The 22,449-nt window shown below is 41.1% G+C and overlaps 1 protein-coding gene across 4 annotated transcripts in view; it reads right to left on the bottom strand.

Moving 5' to 3' along the window:
• The window catches only part of LOC130116794 (glutamate receptor 1-like), a 134,023-nt gene that overhangs the window by 73,515 nt on the left and 38,059 nt on the right, over nucleotides 1-22,449 (bottom strand). For all 4 annotated transcript variants that reach the window (XM_056284847.1, XM_056284849.1, XM_056284848.1 and 1 more), the window contains exon 4: nucleotides 850-1,034. In XM_056284847.1, the coding sequence (XP_056140822.1) occupies nucleotides 850-1,034 (185 nt within the window). The remainder of the gene's footprint in view (nucleotides 1-849; nucleotides 1,035-22,449) is intronic.

Genomic DNA, 22,449 nt, shown 5'->3' with positions numbered 1-22,449 from the left:
CTTTCTCCCTCTCTTTCTCTCTCTCTCTTTCTCTGTCAAGTCTAGCAGTGTCCCTGTTTGTCTCCCTATCCCTCCGCCTCTATCGCTACCTCTGTCTGTCCTCCTCTCTCAGTCTCCCTCCATCTCTTTTCTGTTTCTCTCTGTCTCCTGTTTCCCTTCTTTGTATTTCCCTCTCCACCATCACTCTCTCAATGCCTCCCCCTCTCTGTTTCACTGTCTAGCCTTCCAATCGGCAAAGTCGAAATCAAAGCATTGCCGGAGAGCAGCACTCTCAGCAGAAAAACAGAACAGTCACATCAGAATCCCTTCGCTTGAATTAACAGCTGAAACATTTGAACAACTGTGGCTCTCTGCAATGCACAACTTCAAAGTAACACGACAGAAACCACCCGGCAAATAGACACAAACACATCCAAAATAAATCAAAGGAAGACTGATTTATCTGGTGAAATTCTCTCCCCCCCTGCAACTGTAAAAGGGTATATTGTGTTCAATTAGAGCAGAAGTGTTTTGATGAGTTTGCCGAAGAAGTGTCTAGTAGATCAGCCTGTGCTGGGACCCTGGCATGCTCTCTAATAGGCTCTTAACCACTGGCAGACAACAAAGGCTCCCCAAGGAGACAGCTAGAGAGCAGGCCAGGCGAGGCTAAACCCATTCGCTAATGGCTTCCCTCACCAGATTCATCCATCTGCAACATCGGTCTACTGGTCACAGACACTACACACTGTCAGAGAGAAATAAATTCAAAGGTTTTGAACCAGCACCATCAGACACTGTAGCATCCTCTCTCTCATAGTGTGACTGATCTTGCACATGACTTAGGAGTGTTTGGCGTGCCTTAATTCTTACCAGGTTAAGAATGGAGTTCAACCTGTCCAGCTCACAGTCGATGATGATTTTGTAGTCTTTCTTGTAGTCCAGGTCAGTTAGTAGTTTGATGAAGGCAGCCTCCGTCAGCGTGTCAAGGTTGACTGAGGTCACCTGCCAGCTCTGCTCTGCCGCCGTGTCCAAGATCCTCTGGAGTACCGCCAAGCCTGGAGACACACGGACGAAAAAACACATGGATGGACAGACAGGAGGATGGACAGATAGATGGAAAGATTGACAGGATTATACACATAGGCACATGCACACAGGTACAAACAAACACATGTAGAAATAGGCTAATGTAGATTAATGTCAATAACAAAAGCCCCATATACATGCACAGGCAGAAATGGAAAAAAAACAGGGGAAAAAAATCATATGCATACACACACCCACACACACACACCCACACACACACACACACATACACACAAGTGGACAAACACAGGTGGGGGACGGCAGAGTTAGAGATTTGTTGACTCATGCCTGTCAATCACTGTCGGTGATAATACTGCTTTAGTTATGACTACAGTACTCCCTCTCTCTCTCTCTCTCTCTCTCTCTCTCTCTCTCTCTCTCTCTCTCTCTCTCTCTCTCTCTCTCTCTCTCTCTCTCAGGTCCACAGGATTAGACCTGCTTTGTCAAATTCAGCGAAACTATTTTTTTTCTCCAATTTGCCGCCACATACAATCTCAGGTCAGGTGTAGCCACATTTTATTCTGTAAACTAAACAGTATAGAAAAAAGTGAAAAGCCTCCAGACAGCCTGAGATCAAGAAGGAAATACATGCTACAACATCTGTGAGAATAGATTTAACATTATGCTCCTGAAGCTCAATGGATAAAGTGACTGATGTTATGGCAGCATATAACCTCAACATGACACTGAAATGACCAAAGTTGGGCTACATGCTGCAATGTGAAGCAATCATTTCATGTCACGCTTTGCGTATTCGGACTAGAGAAGCTCAACTGAAATGCAGTCATTCCAAGTCATTATGGTGGATGAAGGTGGGCATTAGAGTGAGCCAAACACCGACAGCCCACGGTATCTCAGTAAAGAATGCCCTACAGGGTTGCATGGCTGTTATAAGTTATAAACACTTGTTCTTTAAGAAAAAGTTCTCTCCAAATAATAAAAAGTAAAGAAAATATCAAAGATCCTCACATATTAGTGCCCTGGTTGCAACAAGGTCTAACGTACGTATCACCTGAAGCCACAGCTGACAATGCAGAGATCTGTCAGCGCAATTCAAATGAAGTTTTGACTTATCAGATTGTTTGAAACTTGTAATCTAGTTGGTCCTTTACCAACACAGATTACAATAATGGGTGATAGACTACACACACACACACACACACACTTGTACGTATATGTCCACGCATATGTATGCAAGCAGGAAATTGAGAGTAAATGCAGAACCACAAACAGATCAAAACACACACCCACACTCCCAAACATGCACACATACACATACGCTGTTGGCACACTTGCTGTGAAAAGTGAATTATTCTGGTTTGCCAAACTGGAACAAAACCTTAGTGAAGGGAACAAAGCCCTGCATTGGCTTCAGCCTCCCCAGTCTACTGTTAGCTATCAGAACCAGCTGAAAAGGTGACAGTGATTTAACCAACCCTGATTTCTCAGGTATGCTGCAGCTAAGCCTGGGGACCTTTAGCCTGGAAATTACAAAAGTAGTCCAGGAAGACCTCATCACAGCTGTGGACAACACTCTGAGCAGTGTCCTCAGCATCACTTCAGAAGAAATGCTTTTTTTTCTCTGTTGCCGTCATCTTTGATTTACAAAGAAGGCTGAGAATACAGACGGAATATACAACAATAACGTGTTCTTTATAACGACATTAAAAAAGATGACATTTTAAATGACTAGACAAGCAAGCACTAGCGTCCACCAGGCCTCTGACATCTACTAAGGGTAACAGGATATAATGTAAAATACATCACTTCCTGTGTGACACTAACATTTCCCACCAATGTACTTATCACTCAGTACACCAGCGATTATTATAAGCAATAGTGAAGGGTCTCAAGTTAGGCTGAATGTGCCATTGCATCTAAAACAGCCAAATTATAACATCGATAACAATTAAAAGTTAATATTTTAATGTAAAAAAAGGGTAAAACACTTGTTGTACAGGGAATTTTGCTGGATTTCAGTTTACTTTTCATAGAGAATATCACCAAATCAAAGTTCTATATATATTTTAGTTATACAGGGAACGTATCTAGATCAAATCTTTGGTCCCTTAGGTAGCATAACTACATTACATTTCTTTTGTCATGGTGAATGTTAAATGCTAAATTGGTACTAAATCATACAGGCTATTGCATGGGGAAAATTACTAGGTCATATTTACTGTTTCACTGGGAAATTTACAAAATCATATTACATCTCATCTCGTCATCAGCCGCTTCTCCGGGGTCGGGTTGCGGTGGCAGCAAGCTAAGTAGGGCACTCACAAGATCACATTACAAGATTACAAAAACGCTTTCTCCCCTTCCCAAGCTTCACCCTTCACCGCGGTCTCACTTTCTAAAATGCACGAGTGGCTTATTTACGGGTTTATATCAGGGCAGGGGTGCCGTCTTTGGGCTGAATAATGTCAACAATAAACTGAAATTGAAAACAAAGCCTGTCTCAGGTTAAGGAAACCTGTAGACTGTGGTGTTGATTCTCAGTACAAGCGGTGATTTTACATTACAGGAAGTAATTTGATTCACTGTTAATATCAAACATATCGCTTAATGAATCTTTAATGCACAACATGCATCAAAATGAAATGTCAAATGTCTATTTCATTAGTGGGCTACCTGGAAATCTGCACATTTATGTTCTTCCCAGCATTTATCTTCCTTTATTCTATAAGTTTTTTGTTTTTTGGACTCTAACAACTTCGGCATACTTTCAGCTACAGACACCATTTAACCTTTAAACAGGTAAAAAGACTGAACTATTAAAACTTTCATTCAGGTTTTAGATATCTTTTACATTTTTGAATAATCCGAGTTTAAGTTGTATGCTTTTTTCCTCACAGTTTTTGAGTGTATAATGGGTGTGTATTGGAGTAGGCAACGTTATGCAGTGATGTCACCCATTCTAGACTTCACCTGTTCTGCTTTACACAGAAATTTAACACTTTATCCCTTATAACTCTCACACATTTCACTTCCACACACAATTTATACATTAAAAATGTATAGAAACGTGTGCTCTTTCATACAATGCGACTACCAAAGCACATGACTTACAGAATTTGAACTACGAGCCACAAAGTGGCAGGAGTACCATCCAACTGCCCCTTGACTGCAATATAAGTTAAGAACCAGATTTTGAAGGAAAAACAGAAACAACCTTTTTTTCACTTTGCTGTAACATCCTGAATTCTTACTCTATTCAGATACATCATACAATGAAATGTTCACCGTCTTCTTATGACACCCACAATGTAAAAATCTAAGCTGTGCAATTTATAGTTTTTGAGATGCAAGCAGTTGTTCAGAGGTTGCGCCTCCATAGAAATGCATTGACAGAAACTTTCAAAATGTAACCGTCAGACCATTTGAAAACCAACTGCCATGTTGCCATGGTGATGCAACGTGGAGACGTGGTGATGCCAATGGGTGGGGGGGGGGCAGAAAAGAGGTTCCTAGGGGAACCTACACAGATAAGTAGACAGACCGACATACAGACAGACAGATAGATACACTCTAGCAACCCCCGAGCAACCAACCCCAACCCCCTAGTAACTGCCTAGCAACCCCTTAACATCCACCCCAGCAACCACCTAACAACCACCCCAATCACCATAGCAACCACCTTGCAGCCCCCATGCAACGGTCGACGCTTTTTAGGAACTTTCCTCCAATTTATACAGAAAAAGTAGCATCAGAGACTTATTCAGCTGATTTGAAGTAATGTCTCATACTTATTCGGCTAAACGCAAAAGTAAAGGTCGCTCACCCGCTACTCCCAAAAAAATCGCCTCTCAAAAAAAGGGAAAATGTAACAAGAAACGGCAGACAACACAACATCGTGGCTGTGCTCAAGCTAGCTACATCGAGGTTCAAGGCTCTTCAGTTGGAAAATCTATTAAGGAACTCAAATCTTCAATCAACTTTCTCTCCTTGGAAAACAGTGTTGGAGCTGGCGCGCTATAAAAGGAGGTGGAATCTGCGCTTACGTGGTCTCCCTGAAAAAGAACGGGAGGAAGTGAGAATGAAAATGATCGACATATGCCAAAACGTTGCTCCAGACAATAAAGAGGAGTTCCTGGAAGCACTTGATTCGGTTCACAGGCTTGACAGAAGATACCCAGCCAAAGCACAAGCCCGCGATATCGTCCTCAAGTTTTCTATGATGCATTTCGCGACATGGTCTGGAAGATGTCCAAAAATTCTTGAGTACCTAAAGCAAATAAGGAGGATCTCACTACGGCAGATCACGAAAAACATAACCGATTGCGGACAGTAATCCAGCAAGCCCGTCAGGAGAAGATTGCCTACTTTATCGAAGGAAGTAGGGGGAGATACACTGGAGATACACTGACTGATCTGATGCTCGCATACCGTTTCAGCTAGGAGGACAAGTTCTATGTTTTGCACATAACCAGCTTTCAGGTTACAGTGACATTTGATTTGTTTAATAATTTCCTTTATAAAGTTCTTTTCAGTTAATGCTCGAGGTTTGAGAGACATTACTAAACATTACATTACATTACAGTCATTTAGCCGACGCTTTTATCCAAAGCGACTTACAATAAGTGCATAATTTAACGTAGGAAATCAGGAGAACAGGTAGTCATCAGAGGTCATAAGTGCATCTTCTCTCTAAACAAACTTCTAAGAGCAAAACCAGTGCTAAAGTAAAAGCGCGAAAGAGTTTTTTTTAATGAGTGAATACAATAAGTGCTACGAGCAAGTACAGGGTAGTAGTTCTTGAAGAGGTGAGTTTTCAACCTGCACCAAAAGATGGGCAGCAACTCCGCTGTCCAGACATCAGTGGGGAGTTCATTCCACCACTGTGGGGCCAGGACAGAAAAGAGCCGTGACTGGGTCGATCAGCAGCGGGGGCCTCTGAGCGATGGGGCAACCAGGCGTCCCAAGGCAGCAGAGCGAAGCGGTCGGATGGGGGTGTAGGGCTTGACCATGGCCTGGAGATAGGAAGGAGCTGTTCCTTTCACTGCCCTGTAGGCTAGCACCAGAGTCTTAGACTGGATGCGAGCAGCTACTGGGAGCCAGTGTAGGGACATGAGAAGGGGAGTTGTGTGGGTGAACTTAGGGCGGTTGAACACCAGACGAGCTGCAGCTTTCTGAACAAGCTCCAGAGGTCTGATGGCTGACACCAGGGCGCCAGCAAGGAGGGAGTTGCCGTAGTCCAGCCGGGAGATGACTAGAGCCTGGATGAGCACCTGTGCCGTCTCATCGGTGAAGAGTGGGCGAATCCTCCTGATGTTATAGAGGAGAAATCTGCAGGAGCGAGCAACCGATGCAATGTTTGCAGCAAACGATAGTTGGGTCGTCCAGAATCACACCCAGATTCCTCGCAGTCCGAGTTGGCGTCACCACGGTGTTGTCAATGGTGACGGACAGGGCTCGGTGCGGGCAACCTTTCCCCGGGAGGAACATCAGCTCTGTCTTGTCCAGATTGAGCTTCAGGTGGTGTGTCGCCATCCACTCCGAGATGCCAGTCAAGCATGCAGCAATCCGTGTCTCTGCTTAGGTGTCAGGGGGAGGGAACGACAAGATCAGCTGGGTGTCATCGGCATTACAATGGTAAGAGAAGTCATGTGAGCGAATAACAGAACCCATGGATGTCATGTACAGGGAGAGCAGAAGAGGACCCAGTTTTTTGCATAAAGAAATAATGCCTTTTAAACGAAAGGCATTATAGGTGCTCTTTTAGGAAAATTCTGATATGAAAATGACTTTGGGTGGAGATTTCAATGTTACTGTAAATGATGAAGTCAATAGATGGCAAAGTAGACAAAAAGAAAACTCTTACAATTTTATGAATGAGAGAGGCTTAATTTATATATGGGGAGTCTGCAATCCCAATTCTAAAGTATTCACCTGGAAAAACAAGTCTGGGCATTTACAGTCAATAATTGATCTTTGGTTAATATCAGATTCTCTATTCTACTCACATGGTAAAGCTGAAATTATTCCGACACCTCTAATTAGTCCATAAAGCCATTCTATTGAATTTGAATATGTCATTACATGGAGTAAATAAAAGAGCTCCTGCTTATTGGAAGCTTGATAATTCAATATTACTTAAAAGAATCTCTAAATTTACTTATTGAAAATAAGATAACGGAGTACCTGATAATGGCAGAAAATGAAAAGGCTTATGGGAAATATTGGGAGCTCCTAAAATTTGAATTAAGGAAACTTAATAGAAATGGGTGCAAATATTAAAAAAGATAAGAAAAACGAAGAAAATTGTTTGATTGTTGAAATAATTTCCTTATCTTGTATATTGCCTGAAAACACGTCTGGGATTCAAAGAGCATAATAGCAAACACTGCAAATGAAAATACATCCGTTATACATCAGCAAAGCCAAAGGAGCTTTTATACGCTCAAGGGCTAAGCGGATCGAAGAGGGGGAACAGAACTCCAGTTATTTCTTTAAACTGGACAAACAAAGGCAAAATAAAAATGGCATAACAAGACTTTCCCTAAATGGCACTGTTGTTGACAACCCAAAAAACATTGCTAAAATCTGTGAAAATTATTATAATCTCAGTACAAAACTAACTGGCAACAGCTGAAATGGAAGATTTCTTCAATTCTTTACGTGAGGTTAGGTCAATTGGAGATGTTAACAAAACAATATGTGATGCCCCAATCACTATTGAAGAAATTAAGGATGCTATTAAGAAACTTAAATTGAACAAATCTACGGGAGTAGATGGGTTGACTTGTGAATTTTATAAAAAAATTTCTACAGAGCTTGCCCCCTTTCTACTTAACGTTTCTATCGAGAGTATAAACAACGGCGAACTCCCTCCTTCACTATGTTTAATTACTCTAATCCCAAAACCCCAGAAAGATGTCTTAATATTGGATAATTGGCATCCCATTTCATTGCTAAACAATGATTATAAAATTATTGCATTATGTATAGCCAATAAATTAAAGAAAGTCCTAAAATATATTATTGACGAATCTCAAAATGGCTTTATGTCAGGTAGATGTATAAGACTTGTCCTTGATATCTTAGACTATTCAGATTTAGTACTAGACAGTAGTTTCATTCTCTTTTTACATTTCCACAAGGCCTTTGACTCTATAGAGCATCAATTTATGTTCAAAGCTCAATAGAACAGGGGATCCATCATGGATGTTCCATTTTCACATATTTATTTTTACTTCCCATGCAGATTTTAGCCTATTACATTAAAAAGAGTTGTTTAAAAGGAATCTCAATAGCAGGAAGTGTAATCTCTGAGTCAGCTAGCGGATGATACAACTCTATTTCTACAGGGTAAATCTCAAGTTGATATTGCAGTTAAACTTGTTGATAAATTTTCTGCAGCTTCTGGTCTCAAGCTTAACTTATCCAAATATGAATTGCTTCTCATCAAGGCCTGCAGTGATGCAGAAGTTTCAGGAATTCCTGTAAAATTTAAAGTTAAATATCTTGGGGTCACCATTGTTAAAGACCAAACTGCAAGAATGAGTGAAAACTTTAATCCACTTATTTCTTCACTACAGGAGAGATTTAATTTATGGATTCAGAGAGACAACCATAACTGGGCGAGTCTTGCTCTCCAAAGCTGAAGGTCTAACTAGACTTGTCTATGCTAGCTCAGCTCTTGATGTCTCAAAAGATATATGTACAAAAATGGATAAGACCTTGTGTGATTTTATATGGAAAAGGAAATCTAATTTAATTAGAAAATATGTAATGATTAATGAGCTCAATGGTGGTTTCAATGTTTTAGACTTTCATACTCTATACTCCACTTTTAAAATTAAATGGATCAAAAGATACTTGACAAATCCAAATTCGTTATGGAATGTTATATCAACATATGTATTTGATGCGTTAAGATGATTTAATTTGATATTAAAATGTAATTAAGTAGATAGACAAGCTCCCTACAAAACGCTCCAATTTTCATAAACAGTTACTATTATGCTGGTCCTTGGTATACAAACATAATGTTTCCCCTCGCAAATACTATATTTGGAATAACCAGGATATATGTTTCAAGCACAAACCATTGGTTTTTTTTTTAAAGGAAATTGGTTGATAATGGCATACTACTTGTCTGTCAATTGTTTAACAAGGAAGGTCATGTGTTTACTTATAGTGAATTCTTATCAGAATATAACATTCCTGTACTTCCTAGAGAATTCGCTATTGTCTTTGATGCTATTCCGTCAGGTATTAAATCTCTGTTGTCATTTTCAACCAGAGATATTATCATTCAAACTACTCCACCAGAATTATACATAGGGAATTCAGATCCTTTTTTTGAGTAGAAAAACTAATAATAAATATATATGGGAAATAATCCAGAGGGGCATAGTTAGTAAACCAGCTTCTGTTTTTGTTTGGAATAATTTATATATTGCTATTAGACTGGAAAAAATATGGTTATTGCCCAAGAACTATTTAGTTTCAAATAAGGTGCGAGAGGTGCCTTTGAAAATACTGCACAGGTGTTATCCAGTTAATTCTGTTATTGTAAAATATAGGCTAAATGTTGATCCTCATTGTTCATTCTGTCACCACACAGATGAAATGATAATCCATCTTTTTGGGAACTGTACATTTTGTCAAACTTTTTTGGTATGCCCTTAATCTGTTGTTAAACAGAAAATTAGATATTCAACTCAAACTCAAAATTGAATTCATTTTATTTGGTCTTTTTGATGATGAAATGCATGTCAAGAAAATTTAGGTCATTAATCTTGTTTCTCTGTTAGCACAATTCCACATACATGCAGGCAAATTTGCAAAACAGAAACCCAGCCTATGTCTTACTTAAAATCCTATCTGGACAAAATAAAATACTGCACAAACTCTAAAGCTGTGAAAACTAGAGCCTTATGTAATGAAGTTGATATAATTTGATCTGTAATTTATTTTAATTCCATTTTGTTTATGTCTGCATTTATTTTATTTTGTCCTTTTAGGTATTATTTTTCATATATTATGATTTTTTAATACCTCGAGCATGCATTGCCTTGTTGAAATTGTGAACATCTTATATATACATATATACAACAATATACAACATCTTGTATATAGTATATACAAGTTGCATATACTTTGTGACGTAATTGTTTCAATTGCATTTTCAGAAAAGCTACTTCTTGTAAACTTTGTTACAAACATTTATTGAAAAGGTAACAGTAAACATTAGTAAAATAAATACGAACTCTTGTGACATGATCAAAAAAGCAACAGTATATCAATTTCACTACAATGGAAAAATTAAAAAACAACAATCCACCTATATAAAAACATAAATCAAATACTATTAATGTAAACAAAACTGAAAAACTTAATTGAAAATAGCTTTGCACTGGTTTTCATTCTGATCATTAGCTGTAGCTCGTCGCCACCCTGACTGACAGTTACAACATGTTTCACACTACAGGATTTAGACTCCCCGACATGTCCAGATATTTAGCCTGCTGGATATCAGGGATGCGTCTGCAATGCATCAGTGAGTCTTCCACCCTGCGTCTTTGAACAGTTCACACAGCGCTGCGAGGGCCGAGCCAACACAGATTTGCCTCTGATCTGGGGCTTTTGTCAGGGAGCTCCAAAAACTGTTGGGGAGTGGGAAATCAGGGCTAGAATAGTGTGGTGTGAACTAGGCATAATTAACACCGTTATCTGCAGTCAAGGTCAGCTGTTCTGAAAATTGGAACAAACAACTGAAAAACTATTTTTGGGATTTATTTTTCTATTAACCACGTTGCACTTACCCAATGTAAAACTAATTTCCTTAAACTGAAAGCTCAGCACTTTTCAGGGAATTTCAGGTCATACACACATTTTTAAATCAGCTGCTTGAAATTTAACGTATATTTTTGTAGCTTCTTTCATGTATTTATCCTATTTTTCATTGGAACATGCTTGTTTGGGTCATTCAGCCTTTCAGCTTCTTCAGGCAATGCCATTCAGCTCCATGCTCAGGCAAAAACATTTAAGTTCTCGCATCTTTAGTGTGTTTCCTTTGGGAATGCACTTCAGCTCCCAGTTCTGTCAGTAGATCATCATGTTTTAGCTTCCAGTTTTATTTCAGCAATGCAATGCATTTCAGTTAAGAGTTCACAATTTTTTGCTTCTTTAGGTGCTGACTTCAGCTTCCAACTCTGCCACTATTACACTTTAGCCTCCGGGATTTTTAGTAAAGCAATGCTATACATTGCAACCTTCTCAGCTAATTCAGCTCAGATTTCAGCTTTTTTTTCCCCAGCAATACTTGGCAAATGATTTCAGCTTTCAGCTAGCCCACGCAGTTTCCCCAGAAACTGCACATTTCTAGTTCAAATTTTAATACTGTTAGTAAATGCTTCTTTTAAAGACCCCAGCCAATGGTCGATTTTCCATTGTCCCCCCACCCCCTTTTCCGCTAATTCTGGCTTTTTTAGGTTTGTGCTCTGTTATGTTTGTCTCAGAAACCATGTGACTGGCTAGGACGGGCGATTCACGTTCTCTGCAAGCAGAGTTCAAACAAAAAACAACCTAAAAATGTCATGCAATGCATTAAAAAAAGGCAATTCATGTGCAATATTAACGGCAATTTCAGTTACAGTAGTGAAGTTTAGGGTTACATTAGTTAGTGAGGCTGCCATCTTGGTCTAATCACTTGGTTTCTGAAAATATGTCAATGAAACCTCAGAGTCAGGACGAATAATAACATTCACACCACAAGCATCTGGAGACAGGGCAGATGAATTAATGTTCATTTTGTATGAAATGTGATTTTTTTTGTTTCATGTATGTTTGTATTTGATCATACTTAAAGGTGTGTAACCGGTTATTTTTTTGCCCGGTGCGGGATTCGGTACGGGGTGTTCTGCACCACAAAGCGACATCACTAACCGCTCGGCTAAAGGGTCAGACCCGTTAGCTAGGGACTAATGTGTCTTATTAGTAGTTTACAGTCGTCACCCTCCCCGGAAGCGCGCCCTCGCGCTTTGTCATTCCGCGCTCCGAAGAGACTTCTGAGGATCTGCACACTTCCGGATCCCACCGCTGCCACCAATGTAACCGGTTATTTTTTGCCCGGTGCGGGATTCGATACGGGTGTACCATACCACAAAGCGACATCACTAACCGCTCGGCTAAAGGGTCAGACCCGTTAGCTAGGGGCTAATGTGTATTATTAGTAGTTTACAGGTGCAAAACTGCTTTCGAACATTTATCATTCGATTTTTGCTGGTCAAGGTCTTTAAACATTAAAATTCATATGAAATAGATTATTACAACCGAATTAACCTTGTGTCACAATACACGCATAAGATGAAAATTAGAATGGACTGTAATAACATGATCACATTTTAATTCGAAATCTATTCCTTCATGAGCTTCCATAATTCTGCGGCTACTGCAGGTGTCGAATCAAGTCAAACTGTGCTCAGAATAGACGTGTTTAGGTGACGGGACATCATTTGTCGCCATCACTCCCTCCAGGAAATATACAACACCGTGGTTCTTCTGTTACTGATGGATTTATTAATCTTACTAGTACTTCAACATCATCGTCATCAAATTCACCTTCGAACTCGCTGGCTGCACACAACCAAAAGGGAATGAGTCCACCGGAACAAAAACAAAATCTTCAAACGGGCAATGCAATGTCACTTTTGTAACTCAAATTTTTAGGCGGAGTATAAAAATTTCACCTGCTTGGGGGCGTCCGGATAGCATAGCGGTCTATTCTGTTGCCTACCAACATGGAGATCGCCGGATCGAATCCCCGTGTTGGTCGGGTGTCTCTACAGACACAACTGGCCGTGTCACAATTGGCCGTGTTTGTGGGTGGGAAGCCGGATGTGGGTGTGTGTGCTGGTCACTGCACTAGCGCCTCATCTGGTTGGTCGGGAGGCCTGTTCGGGGAGGGGATTTGGGGGGGAATAGCGTCATCCTCCCACGCGCTATGTCCCCCTGGCGAAACGGTAGAGGCTAGTTCCCATCGATGCAGAGAACGGAAATGGAGTAGAGAATGGTCAACTGAGCAGGTGCGAAATGCCTCTACCATGCCTCCACACGCCCCGCGTAGCATCCAGGCGCTAGGATTCTAGGAAGACCCATCCCTACTCTGCGTCTGATTAGCTAACTTCCGCCCTAACCTTAACCTACCCAAACAACGGAGGCAAAGAGTACTTGCGCATGCTCAGTTGACCGTTCTCTGCATCGATGGGAACTAGCCTCTACCCTGGCGAAACTCTTCACTGTCAGGTGAAAAGAAGGGGCTGGCGTCTCCACGTGTATCGGATGAGGCATGTGGTAGTCTGCAGCTCTCCCCGGATCAGCAGAGGGGGTGGAGCATTGACCGGGACAGCTCGGAAGAGTAGGGTAATTGGCCGGATACAATTGGGCAGGAAAAAGGGGGGGGGGACCCTTCACCCACTTCACGTTTCTTCTTGGAGGAAATTGCAACAACTAAATGTGTCCCTGTACAACATAGAACGTAAATGTACTTCCTGCATAGTTTTAATACAAAACAAATCAATATTTATGGAAATAAACTACATAAACAATATATGCAAACAAAGCATATCAAATAATTGCATAAAAATATTTGTGGCAGGTAACCTCCCACCAAATCACAATTATTGTGACTTCACTTTCAATTTCACACTTTCATTTCAATTTTTCACAATGAACTTAATATTTATGAAAAGAACAACCATAACACTTATTCTGCTTCAAGCAGTAGAACAGTCTTTTGTACAGACAGGCCTATCAAGATAGACTGGCTTAGTGGTGCATTTTCCCTGGTTGTCTAAGGTCGAGTCACTAATTAACAGTTTTACCTTTTTGACTCTTCCATCAGTGCTGGGATACACCTCTGTTACTCTTGTCAACCTCTATTGTCAACATAAAATTCCTTTGGATGAATTTAACAGTGTTTTGGCTAAATTGATCCTGACCTTCAGCAGCTAGATGTTTAAGACTAAACTTGGCACAGCTGGGTGAGGAGACTGCCCCAAACAGATGGACTTTCAGATGGACCCTAGATCACCGTTCTCCCACTGTAAGAACCTCAGGTAGTCTTGGTCTTAAGGCTTTACATGGAACTGATGGAACATTTGTTCCACATCACACATAATAGTAATTGGGCCCTTGCAAACCCTATAAAGAACTCCCACCAAGGTGTTTGTGAGCTCTGGCCCAGTAAGAAGGTGGTCATTCAATGTTGTGTCTTGGAACCTTGCTGAGCAATCGAAGACAACAGATATTTTCCCAGGCTTTTGAGAGTGGTATACCCCGTGGTGGGGAATATACCAGACTGGTTGATTGTCGCGTTCTTCTTCTGGGACCCTCTCTGCATCACCACGAGTGATAATGTCTTTCATGAAGTTCACATAGTCTGAGTAGTATTTCTGGTCTCTCCTTAGCTTCCATTCCAAGCACATTAGATGCTGAACAACACATGACTTATCATTGGGTATATTTTGTCTGTCTTGTTTGAAATGTAAAGGCATTTCATAGTGACCATCTTCTTTGTGTTTTATTCCATCTTTCAGCTTAGTCAAGAAGTGGAGATCTTCCTGAGAGGCAGTTGCCTTCTCTCCAACTCTTTCACTTAATTTCTTTGATCAGAGTCTTGCAAACATAGTGAACTTCACTTTTGAGCTTGACTGTTGGTTTGGGTTCAGGTGTCACTTGCCCTACAATGATGCGATGGCTTATTCCAATTGCATCACTGTAGTGCTTGCATGGATCACCATAATGCTCCAACCTAGATCAGTTTTCTGCACAAAAGGTTGGTTCTCCTCCAACCTAGATTCACTATGCTCCAACCTAGATCAGTTTTCTGCACAAAGGGTTGGTTCTCCTCCCCCTATACACTTCTCTAGGCATTAGAGCTTGTGGGCAATTGTACCTGATCAGCAGACCAATTTCACATTCCTTTTGCGGAGCAATGTGTTCTGCAAGATGTTCCAAATGAGGCCATGCCTTGGAGGTTTCTGGAGTTGGGATGTGTGTCTGATTAGCAGGGATGAATTCACGAGTGTAAGCTGTTGGCACTGTGATCTTTTTAGAGGAGAATAGCCCTCTTATCTGTAGACCTTTGAGTCTTCTACAGGGTACAATTGTCGTTTTCGACGACATTGTAGATATTTTCAGCTTCACTTGTTCTGTGTTCATATCTAGAACATCTGCCACTTCCTCAAGAATGAATGAAGTGTCACTTTGTGTATCTAGCAGAGCATAGATGAGAACTTCCTTGCTAAATCACTTGGTGTTGATACATAGACAGGTATTGTTGCTGAAGTCTGGATACTATTGCCATCTTAAACAACTCTGTTGGATGTGGTTTCCTTGGTTGTGTTGTGTTGACTGTAACTCTCTTTCCTTACTGTTACTTGTTTCTTTAGATTGTTCTCTCTTTGTTTTTGTTTGGAGCAATCTTCATGTAGACATGTGGGATGACGTTTTGTACAGGTGTCACAGACCATCCAGTTAATGCAGCTCTTGGATTGACGGCCAGGACTCAAATAGCCGAAGCACAGTCTCTCACTCTGAATAAATTTGACTTGGTCAGCGACTGGCATTTCAATGGATTTGCAACACTTACAGTGCATCCGGAAAGTATTCACACCCCTTCACTTTCCCCACATTTTGTTATGTTACAGCCTTATTCCAAAATGGATTAAATTCCTTTTTTTTCTCATCAACCTATATACAATATCCCATAATGACAAAGTGAAAAAGGTTTTGTAGAAATTTTTTCAAATTTATTAAAAATAAAAAACCGAAATATTGCATGTACATAAGTATTCACACCCTTTACTCAGTACTTGGTTGAGGCACCCTTGGCAACGATTACATCCTCAAGTCTTCCTGGGTATGAAGCTACAAGCTTGGCACACCTATATTTGGGGTATTTCTCCCATTCTTCTCTTCAGATCCTCTCGAGCTCTGTAAGGTTAGATGGGGAGCGTCGCTGCACAGCTATTTTCAGGTCTTTCCAGAGATGTTCAATGGGGTTCAAGTCTGGGCTCTGGCTGGGCCACTCAAGGACATTCACAGACTTGTCCCGAAGCCACTCCTTCGTTGTCTTGGCTGTGTGCTTAGGGTCATTGTCGTGTTGAAAGGTAAACCTTCGCCCCAGTCTGAGGTCCTGAGCACTCTGGAGCAGGTTTTCATCAAGGATCTCTCTGTACTTTGCTCCATTCATCTTTCCCTCGATCCTGACTAGTCTCCCAGTTCTCGCTGCTGAAGAACATCCCCACAGCATGATGCTGCCACCACCATGCTTCACTGTAGGGATGGTATTAGCAAGGTGATGAGAGGTGCCTGGTTTCCTCCAGACGTGACATTTGGCATTCAGGCCAAAGAGTTCAATCTTGGTTTCATTAGACCAGAGAATCTTTTTTCTCATGGTCTGCGAGTCCTTCAGTTGCTTTCTGGCAAACTCTAAGCGGGCTGTCATGTGCCTTTTAGTGAGCAGAGGCTTCCGTCTGGCCACTCTACCATAAAGGCCTGATTGGCTGATTGGTGAAGTGCTGCAGACATGGTTGTCCTTCTGGAAGGTTCTCCCATCTCCACAGAGGAATGCTGGAGCTCTGTCAGAGTGACCAACGGGTTCTTGGTCCCCTCCCTGACCAAGGCCCTTCTCCCCCGATTGCTCAGTTTGGCTGGGCGGCCAGCTCTAGGAAGAGTCCTGGTGGATCCAAACTTCTTCCATTTACGAGTGATGGAGACCACTGTGCTCTTCGGGACCTTCAAAGCTGTAGAAATGTTTTTGTATCCTTCCCCAGATCTGTGCCTCGATACAATCCTGTCTCGAAGGTCCACAGACAATTCCTTTGACTTCATGGCTTGGTTTCTGCTCTGACATGCACTGTCAACAGTGGGACCTTATATAGACAGGTGTGTGCCTTTCCAAATCATGTCCAATCAATTGAATTTACTACAGGTGGACTCCAATCAAGATGTAGAAACATCTCAAGGATGATCAGTGGAAACAGGATGAACCTGAGCTCAGTTTTGAGTGTCATAGCAAAGGGTGTGAATACTTATGTACATGCAATATTTCAGTTTTTTATTTTTAATAAATTTGCAAACATTTCTACAAAACCTTTTTGACTTTGTCATTATGGGGTATTGTGTGTAGATTGATGAGAACAAAAAGGAATTTAATCCATTTTGGAATAAGGCTGTAACATAACAAAATGTGGGGAAAGTGAAGGGGTGTGAATACTTTCCGGATGCACTGTATGTAAGCCGTGTCCTATTTTCTTACAAACCACACACGTGACTATGTTCTTTTCACTTGTATTGGTTGTGAAGATCTTGGCACCTGCACTTTGGTTCTTGGAGGCCACTGTGTTTTGGTTCTTGATCTTTGCTTTATCAGGTTTCCTTGGTTGTAATGCATGGTAAGATGTTATTGGGTTGCAAGCGATACTGGCTTCCATTGTTAGGAATGTTACAAAATAATTGAAGCTTGTGTACTTTCTGTGTTCCAGTTGGTATTTTGTGGCCTTTCAGTTCCATCTCGTACTTAACCAGTCGGGTAGTTTGGCAGTAAGTTTTTGATTGTCAATTCCATCATTAAGAACATTCAGACTCTCATTGTGAGCAATGGCAGATTCACACCTGCATAAAAAGTCCACAAGTTTTCTTAATTCAGCACTCTCCCTTGAAGCTATTTTTGGCCAGGCATGTAATTTGTCTCGGAAGGCTTTGGCAATTACAAAAGGCTTGCCATATCATTCACTGAGCAGGTCCCATGCCGCATAATACGAATCTTCTGAATCAATCAGAAAATAACCTACTAAGGCCTCTTTAGCTGCTCCTCCAACATAGTTCTGAAGGAAGAAGATTTTCTCTGTAGTTTGAATATTTTTCCTCTCAATTAGTGTCTGAAACGACAACTTCCAATGAAACTTGAGTGAATCCCCACTAAAAATTGTAGGCTCTGGGATGGGTAGCCTATTTGCTGATATAGCCTCAGCCAAAACTTTCACAAGCTTTCTCATGTTATCTTGAAGCACACTTCTTGGAGCCACATCTCTTAGTGGTTGTGTGTGCTGACACACAGGTTTCACCCGATTAACTGCTTGCACTACTGTAGGCAGTTCAGGGTTCTGTGGTGCAAATCCTTGGTCTTGATAGAACTAATTTTCATCATAGACTTGAGGCCTCACTCTGGCTTCATTTAGCCTTTTCAGCTCCTCCAAACGCTCAAACTCTCTTTTCAAGTCTTCTACAGACTTTTTTTCTTGCATCATTCTCTTCTTGCTGTTTCTTTACGAGGGCAGCCTCTTGTCTCTCCCTTTCTATCCCATGTTCAGTCTCTTCCTTTTCTCCCTGAAGATGGCGAGTTAATGCAGCTGCTTCTTGATCTGCAATTATCAACTTATCTTCAGTTTTGAGTCTTTGCAGTTTCTCTTGGTGGTGCTCTTGCTCAGCCATAACCTTCGATACGGCTTGCATAGCTGCATAATCAGCAGCAGCCTCTTGTCTTTTTACTGAGGATACATTAGAGCGAATGGAATTAGCCTTAAAGCAATTAGAGGTTGGAGGTGAAACACTGGAAATTGAAAATGCAAATACAGAGCTAGCATCAGGCCAAATCAGCTCCTCCTTTATTCCTTGAATTTGAGACTGAGCATTCTGTACAGCAATCCTAGTGACTGATATACACTTGCAGCGCACGTTGTGAGCCAGGCTGTCAATCCTTCGGTATTCATCATAAACAATATTCAGTTCAGATAATTCCTTTTGAATAGTGCTGATGTGTTCTTGTAGGTTACTGGGATCCTGTTTTATTACAGATTTTTTTAGCCACCTTAGTTAGAACTTTCCAGCGTTCATAAATACTGTCAAAGCGAAGTAGTAGCCCTTTCATTTTTTCTTTCTGAAATTATTTTCCTTTTTTGTTAATATGCGGGCTCTTTCACCTCTACGAGGCTCTTCAGACTGTACGGCTTGTTGTACAATATCAGACTCATCTGTCTGCTCTGGCTCTACCGCTTGTTCCATAGCAGCTACTGGTGACCTACTAAATTAGGTCACTGTCTTTCAAAATCAACCTTTTTAAAGGAAAGTAAGCATTATAAAGGTTTGAAAATATTATGAAGTCAGTTAAAGTTGACAAAGGTCATCAAGACAAAACGTCAATGAACTTGCATAGAGAAGAGAAAACGTCAATGAACTTGCATAGAAAAATATTGAACCATGAATAGAAAACTTCCTTCCAAATGTCAGCTTACTTAAAGGTACACAAAGATTTCCTTTGTTTCCAAAATAAATCAATACATCAGTGCCCCTTCATATCTCGTGAAACACTGTTGTTATTAGGCTAGATGTTATGTTTGAAGGATCACACCATGAAACTACTGCATCAACGCCACGTTCGTTTAAAAAAAACAACAAAAAAAAAAACAACTTACAGCAGACTCAACCAATCATTTCAAGAACAACCATAAAGCACGATTGCAGCACAATAGAACAGTGCTAACCCAAATGCAGCACTGATGACCCAGTGTGCAGACATAACACTACTACACAAAGTCCCTTTTATATTTTCAATCCTTGTGTCACCTTTCAGAACACACACTTTAGTGTCTGGCTTATGGACATCTTTATGAAAAAAACGGATGAACTTGTGTGTCCTTAATGCTAAATAGGGAATCATCCGTATTTCCCGTCTTGACGAGCTGTTGGGCACGAGCAGGTAAGGGGAAGTTTATGCAGGTCCGAGTTCGACTATTACTCCCTCTAGGAACTATACGACACCGTGGTTCTTTGGATTTTTTGATCTTACTCGTACTTCAAAATCACCGCCGTCAAATCCACCTTCGAACTTGCTGGATGCACACAGCGGAAAGGTGAACGAGTCCACCCGAACAAAAACAAAATCTTCAAACGGGCAGTGCTATATCACTTTTGAAACTCAAACTTTTAGGCGGAGTAGAAAAACTTCACCCGCTTCACGTTTCTACTTGGAGGATATTGCAACAACTAAATGTGTCCCTGTACAACACAGAACGTTAACCTACTTCCTGTGTAGTTTTAATACATAACAAAACAAAAAATTATGAAAATAAACTAGATAAACAATATATGCAAACAAAACACGTCAAACAATGACATAAACATATTTGTGTCAGTTAAAGTCACTCCTAGTGCAAACTAGTGCGTTTAAAAAACAAGCTTGTATGATGCTGCCCAAAGCGTGCTTCAGTTCCACTCATTTTGTATTACATATCTGCTTGAATCAAATACCAAAAGGCACTCTCTCTCTCTCTCACTCTCACACACACGCGTGTGCACATGCATGCACACAAACACAGAGAGAACGTATGTTTTGAAGAAAACAGAGGGATGACAGATACATGGGGGGCGCAGATAGTGGAAGAGAATTAAGTGAGGAAGTGTGAGATGTGTGATGTAAGTCTGGTCACAGAGAGAAGTAGAGTTTTATAAATATAGACACTAATCTACCCTCCGCTCTGCATCTCATTTACATAAACATCGTGCCTGCATGTCATTTACTATTAATATACCAACTCAGTGGGAGAAGATGAGGAGAGAGGAGAGGAAAGAAGGTGAGAGGAGAAGAGAAGAGACGAGAGGTGGGGAGAAAAGGAGGCGAGGAGACCAATAGAGCAAAGATGTATACACTCAAAGACAGATCAGATCCTCGGCATGTGTGCATGTGCGCGCGCACACACACATACACACATACACTTATACACACACACACACACACACACACACACAGTATCAAACAGCCACAGTGTCTGCAATAGATAATGGTGGCCCAATGTGGTCTATAACTCTGACACAAAATTTGCCAGGGGAGCTCTTATGGACAATTACATCCAAGACCCACTGAAAGCTTTTCATCTTTCCATCTGTCCGCAGAGAGTCTCCAGTACTCCCTCTAAAATATCAATATCTCTCTAGGTACACAAATTGGCCCAGAAAGGAGAGTTTAAGTCATTGCATTTTCTGGTTCACACTCATCTCTATTAACAGGTTCTATACATATACAGTGCATCCGGAAAGTATTCACACCCCTTCACTTTCCCCACATTTTGTTATGTTACAGCCTTATTCCAAAATGGATTAAATTCCTTTTTTTTCTCATCAATCTACACACAATACCCCATAATGTCAAAGTGAAAAAGGTTTTGTAGAATTTTTTGAAAATGTATTAAAAATAAAAAAACTGAAATATTGCATGTACATAAGTATTCACACCCTTTGCTATGACACTCAAAATTGAACTCAGGTTCATTCTGTTTCTACTGATCATCCTTGAGATGTTTCTACATCTTGATTGGAGTACACCCGTAGTAAATTCAATTGATTGGACATGATGTGGAAAGGCACACACCTGTCTATATAAGATCCCACTACTGACAGTGCATGTCAGAGCAGAAACCAAGACATGAAGTCAAAGGAATTGTCTGTGGACCTCCGAGACAGGATTGTATTGAGGCACAGATCTGGGGAAGGGTACAAAAAATTTCTACAGCTTTGAGGTCCTGAAGAACACAGTGGTCTCCATCATTCGTAAATGGAAGAAGTTTGGATCCACTAGGACTCATCCTAGAGCTGGCCGTCGAGCCAAACTGAGCAATCGGGGGAGAAGGGCCTTGGTCAGGGAGGGGACCAAGAACCCGATGGTCACTCTGACAGAGCTCCAGCATTCCTCTGTGGAGATGGGGGAACCTTCCAGAAGGACAACCATCTCTGCAGCACTCCACCAATCAGGCCTTTATGGTAGAGTGGCCAGACGGAAGCCTCTGCTCAGTAAAAGGCACATGACAGCCCGCTTGGAGTTTGCCAGAAAGCACCTAAAGGACTCTCAGACCATGAAAAACAAGACTCTCTGGTCTGATGAAACCAAGATTGAACTCTTTGGCCTGAATGCCAAACGTCACGTCTGGAGGAAACCAGGCACCTCTCATCACCTTGCTAATACCATCCCTACAGTGAAGCATGGTGGTGGCAGCGTCATGCTGTGGGGATGTCTTTCAGCGGCAGGAACTGGAGACTAGTCAGGATCGAGGGAAAGATGAATGGAGCAAAGTACAGAGATATCCTTGATGAAAACTTGCTCCAGAGTGCTCAGGACCTCAGACTGGGGCGAAGGTTTACCTTTCAAGACCTGAAAATAGCTGTGCAGCGATGCTCCCCATCTAACCTTACAGAGCTCGAGAGGATCTGCAGAAAAGAATGGGAGAAATACCCAAAATATAGGTGTGCCAAGCTTGTAGCTTCATACCCAAGAAGACTTGAGGCTGTAATCGCTGCCAAGGGTGCCCAACCAAGTACTGAGTAAAGGGGGTGAATACTTATGTACATGCAATATTTCAGTTTTTTTTTTTTAATAAA

Source organism: Lampris incognitus, chromosome 8 (genome assembly GCF_029633865.1).
Source record: "Lampris incognitus isolate fLamInc1 chromosome 8, fLamInc1.hap2, whole genome shotgun sequence".
Lineage (NCBI taxonomy): Eukaryota > Metazoa > Chordata > Actinopteri > Lampriformes > Lampridae > Lampris > Lampris incognitus.
The sequence above is the reverse complement of the archived record's forward strand: the minus strand, read 5'-3'. Positions and strand labels throughout refer to the sequence as shown.